Below are 7,052 nucleotides of genomic sequence, written 5' to 3'. Positions count from 1 at the left end.
GGGTGTCATTTAAATATGGGGGAGTGCTCATTATGCAGAGTTCTGGGGGTCCTCTCAGATTGTGCATCTTCTGCATCAATTTATGGTGGATATGTTTTTTTTTTTCTTTAAAGGAATCAACAAAATCAAGGCAACAGGTGATAAAACATCCTGATCAAAATATAATGGAATATATATAGATCTTTTCATCAATAGATTCTGTGGCTGTATAAGCTTTTAATTCATATTTTGGAGTGAAAGAAAATTGGTTTCTCTAGAAAAAAAACTCGTATGAAGCATTGTTTTATTTAAAAATGACAATATAGTAATCTTCCTCTTTCATGCATTAATTTAGGGGGGAAAATGCACTTGTTTGACTAGACTAAAGTCAACACAACCAATAATTAGAGCTGTCAGAGGGCGACGCAGATGCTCATAGAACTGGAGTTACATCCAGTATTTCCTTCAGGCAGACATGTGGTTGTATGTTTTTATGTGTGAAAGTGTGATTGACGATTTTAGGTTTAGCTCTGGTGCAGATTTTGAACAAACATTGGGATGAGATGTGTTTCGAAAACTGCTAAACAATGCAAAACTCACCCAGAACCTGCAGCCAAAACAATGAAACTAAAGGCTGGATGAACACAGTGCGATGTCTAAACTAGGTGGATGCCGAAAGCAGAACAAGGACGCTTTGGACGTAAGGTTCATGTGTTTAATTGTACTTATCTCATGAGCTTTATCAACAACTAAAAATGATTAATTTTAATCAACTGAGAGTCACATAAAAAGCTTTTAAGTTCTCATGTACGTCCACATGGCAGTCCGTATAAGCAAACAATAAGAGTGAGTGACCAAAGGAAAAAAATACTATTTGGCTGACAACGATAAAGCTGACAACATTGTGTCACCATAGTGTGAGCAATGGTTTCACTCCTATAAAAACTGTCCCCATGCATCCTCCCCCCAAACCTATGCCTATGTTATTAATTCATATTTAATAGTATGGCTATTGAAAAGAAAAGGTATGGATATACAGAATGTTATGAGTGACTGACAGAGAACGTTCTGTTTGTGTTCTTTTTACCAGATCAGGATCATTACAACAATGTGCTCATGCCCAGCATCTTTGGTCTCATTTGCTTCTTCGGGATCATTGGAAACTGTATTGTCATCTACACTATTGTAAAGAAGACTAAGTTCTGCTCCAACCAAACAGTACCTGACATATTTATCTTCAGTTTGTCCATCGCTGACCTCCTCTTTCTGCTCGGCATGCCTTTCCTCATCCACCAGCTCGTTGGCAACGGCTCGTGGTGCTTTGGTGCCACCATGTGCACTGTCATAACAGCGCTCGATTCCAACAGCCAGATTGTCAGCACCTATATCCTGACTGTGATGACACTGGACCGCTACTTGGCTACTGTCCACCCAATCCGCTTCAAACATGTTCGCACCCCGTTTGTGGCCGGGGCAGCAGTAGCACTGGTGTGGGCGTTGTCTCTGGTCTCCATCACTCCGGTGTGGATGTACACAGGACTCATGCGACTTAAGGATGGCTCAGTCGGCTGCGCCCTCCTGCTCCCCAACCCAGCAACAGATACCTACTGGTTCACCCTCTACCAGTTCTTCTTGGCCTTTGCTCTGCCTTTGGTGGTCATCTGCGGCGTCTTCTTCAAGATTCTCCAAAACGTGTCAGCTACAGTTGCTCCACTGCCCCAGCGCAGCCTGAGGATGCGGGCCAGAAAGGTGACCCGTATGGCAGTGGCAATATGCCTGGCATTCTTCATATGCTGGGCCCCCTACTACATTCTGCAGCTGGCCCACCTTGGAGTACAGCGGCCCAGCTTTGCTTTCCTGTACGCCTACAACATCGCTATCAGTATGGGCTATGCCAACAGCTGCATCAACCCTTTTATCTACATTGTCTTAAGTGAAACATTTAAGAGGCAGTTCATTGTAGCCATTCGGCCGCCCCACAGGGGTTTCAGAGTTGCCCCTGCTCTGGCCGATGGCAGTATGACTTTGAGGATGGCACCAGAAAGCTTTCATCCATCTCACTCGCAGTCGTCGAGGGAGCTGCTCCCAAACACGCTACCTGTCACTGTGGCTGTGCACTGAGATGGACAGTTATCAGGTCAGCAGGGCCAACTACCATCGCCAACTAACAGCCATCTGCCACTTTAGACTGTTCTTGTTTCCCCTGAAAAAAAACTCTGTTTACATCAAGGCATAATTAAAGAGGAACTTTAACTCTCAGCAGTTCATTTATCTGTCAAGTGGTGATATAATCTGTGACTTTCGTAGACGTGCTCAGTGTGAGTAATAGCTGTTTAGTCACACTGTTATCAAAATGAATATAAGAAAAGGAACAACAGTCAACTTGTATGGGGCACAAGGCATTTTTAGCTTTAGCAAGCTATAGACTATATAAACAAAATTAGGTTTGAAAACATGACTGACTGAAAATCCAATGTTTAGTGTTTAACAGCTTGATTAGTCATTATTTTCCTCTGTGTAAGTTCCTTGTAGTATATTTTTGAGCTTGAATTGGCCAACAGTGTTTCAGTAATATCAACAAAGACATAAAAGGAGACACTTTTTACATCAAATGTAGTAATAGAATTTAGTCCACCATATAAAATGACAATAATCAGATGCAAACCTTTGTTCTTGTTAAAATATGAACTGTAGATATTTATTTAGCAGTATTTAAAGCTGCAGTTGGAAGAAATTAGGAAAATTTAAAAAAACCTTCCAAAAGTTTAAAATATACAGCTCTCTCCTTCAAATGCAGACTTTCTACACTTGAAACACACGATAGTAATCAAGATAAAAGTCAACATTCATTTGCAGCTTCACCCAGGAATCAAACTCTTTCTGACCCAATGAGCCAAGACAATGGGCTCTTGCAATGGACTTTGTTATTTGTACTCTCTCACCTGCTCTGGGTGAAGCCTTGTGATTGGCTAAAATGGGCTAGATTTTTGGATGTTATCAGCCCATTGTCATCATATCTCATCTCCAAGCGCTAGGGCCAGTAGGGACCTCCTCCACCTTATGCTAAGCTCAGTGGGCTGGTATCATTTATTCAGATAAATAACAAAATGAAAGTAACCCTGATAACATCAGTGACATCTTTGGGTTGTGTGAATAAGTACGTATAAAACCTCTGGTGGAGTCATCACCCTGCAAAGGTACAAAATTGAGCTTTGTAACATGTAGTAAACATAGCAACAGGGTGTATTTTAACCCAAACTATGATTCTTTTCTAAACCTCACCAAGTAGTTTTGACAAAAATCTTAAAATACAGTATGGAAAAACAGCAAGTAAAGGTCAAAATCCAAATGAGACTTTAAGTCAAAAAAACAACACCACAACAATTTTCCGATACAGGACTTGAATTCCAGTCTTCTTGGTAAAAGCCTGCTAACTTCCACCACCAACATCCTCTTCAACCACCAAGCATGGACTTTTGTTTCTCTTTGTAAGTGTAAAATTGTGACTCCACCACTATTATATAAGGTGATAGTGGCGCGCCACCCACTGGATGGAACAGCCTACTGAGCCCACTAGAAGGTGGAGGAGTTTCATACTGGCCCATATGGTAAATAAATAAACTAAACTAAACTAAACTAAACTTTAACTTTTAACTTTTATGGTTGTTAATGACCATTTAATGGGCTGATAGTCTCACATAGACAGACTATTCTCCAGCACAAACATGTAAAGAATGGTCTGGCTGCATCTGAATATTATTTTGACGTAAGGGGAAACTGCTCCAGCTGTGTTTGTATATCTTTAAACCAATCACAGTCATCATGGGCATGGCGTGGCTGCAGCACCGGTGATCCCTTAAAATAGTGATGGTGTAGTTGTTTTGGTGGAACATTTGCATGCAGGAAGGTGAGAACTGTTTTAAAATGAATAATTCACCAAAAAAAAACTTTAGCAAGATTGGTTTATTGCATGATCCAAATCCTTGGCTTCACATTTTCAGCATGTGGGTTGCTGCCTGGAGGTTGCTGTGTTTGTTTCTCTTAGTGAAGGAGAATTTAGATAGCAGGATGGTAGGGAAAAAGCTGCATTAAATTGGCAGCCAGGGGCAGACTTATCTGCATTCGGTAAGTCAGACACACAGAACAGGAGGAGGTACAGAAGTCTAGTTTCTTCTCAGACTACCTGAGTTCAAATATGCTAAAATGTTCATATTAATGTGTCCAATGATGAAAAAAAAATAAAAACTGCCTACCTTAACTTTAATTGTTTTATGTCGCAATTTGCAATCAGTATAGTTGGTTTAGAGAATTTATTGTGTGCCTTTATGTTTGTGCATCATACAGTTTGATGTTGTCTTTGATTGTGGTCATTTTTTGGTCATCACTTGAATAGAAAACATATTAAAATGTATTCCTTGAGTGCATCTGTATGCTATCCAATCCACATTAAGTGCAGCTTATACCTTTTAAATGTTGTAATTTTATCTATATTGTGGCAGAAAAACTGTGATTTGATTGATTGTCTGATACATCGCCTGAGTATTTAACACATTTGACAAATGAAAACACTGGTATTCCATGGTGGAGCACCATTAAGCAGGAACATTCAAAGCTGCAGGCAGAACAAGTTATTAGATGAAGAGCCTTACTAGTGGTCTGTAATGAAGGGCTGCTACTTTCCTCAAATCATTGACTAAGGAAAGACTGCACATGGATGATGGTCTATAGGCTTATTGAACATTACAGTGTCATTGCCCATGCTTCCTGAAACTTTATAATGCTGAACCTTTGTGACTGTTTGACTTGTGGTGCTGTGATGCAGGTATTTGTTTCTGTGTATGCAACCAGGCATCTTTACTGTGTTATAACCGCTTTGGAAATGTAAACACTGGCATGTCTGTTGTCGTGTCTCTGTGTATGTTCACTGGTTTTCAAAGCTCCAGGAGGTGAAGAAGACTGTTTTATCATAGCTGAGTAAAAAAGACTTTTCATCAGGGGGTCAAAGCTAATTTACTTTTCATATAAAGTCATAAATAGATCTCAAAAGCGTGGTAGATTTCAGTTGTCAGCTCTCTTCAGAAGCGCATGCCTGCTTTGTACGATCATGTGAGAAACCTTGGTTAGTTTTATAACTTTTTTTTTTTTTTTTTGCAAATTTGCCCTTGTAGTCACCAACATCAAAGAAAGAAAAATGTTGAATTCAGTGGTGTGCAAAGTCATTTATCAAGGATGAAACATTCCAATCCAAACTTCAGCTTATTCTCATTAGAAGGGGGTGAAAGCAAAGCCAGTTTTCAGCTTTTCAGAGTGGCAAGACCCTATGTTCCTGCTTAATCAAATGTCAGGAGGAAGGATTCATAGTAACACACGTTATTTTGAAAAGAAACTGAGTGGAATAAAGCCATGATTATATTGCTTTTAAATGGTAATTCCCTATTATAAGAAACTCCCCCACAATGACCCCAAGCAGACACACACACGCACTTTAAAATGACATTGCAAGGCTATTGTTCATGCTCAGCACTGGTGAGAGATTATCTTTGAGTGTGTTTATAGAACATTAAGCCTGATCACAAAACTGCATGACACCGCTAATAAATCTGTCTCTGCTCTTTTGCATGGCATTCTTTTTTTGAAAGCATTTGTCAGAGTTTAATAGAGCTAAAGTCAGATTTACAGATGTGGACAAAATGTTGGTACCCCTCAGTTAATGAAAGAAAAACCCACAATGGTCACAGAAATAATTTGAATCTGACAAAAGTAATAATAAATAAAAATTCTATGAAAACTAACCCATGAAAATCAGACATTGCTTTTGAACCGTGGTTCAACAGAATTACTTTAAAAATTAAATCTTGAAACAGGCCTGGACAAAAATAATGGTACCCCTAGAAAAGACTGAAAATAATGTGACCATAGAGACATGTTCAATCAAGGTGTGTCCTCTAATTATTCTTACTTCTATGAATTCCATGAATTCATGATGGGTTTTGCACATGAACATTTTTGAGTCTTGCTGTGCCATATACTGAGATTTTTCTTTCCTTTCAGAGCTCACCTTTTACCCCGTATTCACTCACTCAGCAAGTCAGGAAATAACCCTGAAAAGGATTTTTCATGTTTAAGCCAAATGTCTTGACTATAAGGCAAAGTCCAAAAACACACAAGATGGAGATACAAAAATAACCACACAGTGATACAAAGAGAACAATACGACTGCAAGAAGAAGAAGAATTTTTAAAAAAGAAAGTCGATGGCAAAATACTGCAGAGAAGTGCAAAACAATCTGCAAGTGCATGCAAAATGGCCATAAAACAAAGCAAAACAACTAAGAAGGGATGCCACAATGAGACACATAAGAGATAAAACCACAGCAGAAATACAAAATGGATTCAAGGAGGCTACAAAGAGAACAAAAAAGAGACACAAAACGATCACATAGAGATGGAAGACAACCATATAGAGGTTAAAATCACTATGAAATGATGCAAAATGATCATAAAGGGGAATAAAAAGGATCCAGAGGCATGTTAAACAACTGTATAGACACAGTTTAGTTGTGTTTGTGTTGCGTGTTTTGTTTCTGTTCGAGTCTTTCTGGTGAGATGTGTGGAGACTTTTGCATATCTGTGCCTGTTGTTTCTATCCATGGGTGTATCTTTACCCCATCAGGTTTGAAAGTGGCTTACATATCCATGTAAAATGTGGAATTTTAATATGCAGGACCAACAAACACAATGTAAGCTTATTCTGCAGAGGCCAGAATGCACTGACAATTACAGTGCATCCTGACATCTAACTCGTAATCACACAAAGCTCTTTGTGCATAATGTACTTTCAATTTGTCTGAAAATCTTTTTTCTTAAAAAATCTTCCCAAAGCAAATTGATGTTGCATGACAGCTTTTATGTAGTTTCAGCTCAGCAGTCCACTCAAACTAAGAACCCTTTTCACTCTTATCGTTCATTGTTGTAAGTTGATGATTCAGTTTGCCATTAAATGTCCTTGATACAGGATGTGATTTTCATTCTTTCCTTCATGTATTTTTTTGCTAATTTCCAACTTAATTTAGT

The 7,052-nt window shown here is 38.9% G+C and overlaps 1 protein-coding gene across 1 annotated transcript; it reads left to right on the top strand.

The window, feature by feature from the left end:
• Window positions 1-1,079: 1,079 nt before the first annotated feature.
• mchr1b (melanin-concentrating hormone receptor 1b) lies at window positions 1,080-6,813 on the top strand. The gene has a single exon (XM_055005203.1). The coding sequence runs from the start codon at window positions 1,096-1,098 to the stop codon at window positions 2,098-2,100; it is 1,005 nt and encodes a 334-aa protein (XP_054861178.1). The 5' UTR covers window positions 1,080-1,095; the 3' UTR covers window positions 2,101-6,813.
• Window positions 6,814-7,052: the final 239 nt, after the last annotated feature.

Source organism: Amphiprion ocellaris, chromosome 19 (assembly GCF_022539595.1).
Source record: "Amphiprion ocellaris isolate individual 3 ecotype Okinawa chromosome 19, ASM2253959v1, whole genome shotgun sequence".
Lineage (NCBI taxonomy): Eukaryota > Metazoa > Chordata > Actinopteri > Pomacentridae > Amphiprion > Amphiprion ocellaris.
The sequence above is the reverse complement of the archived record's forward strand: the minus strand, read 5'-3'. Positions and strand labels throughout refer to the sequence as shown.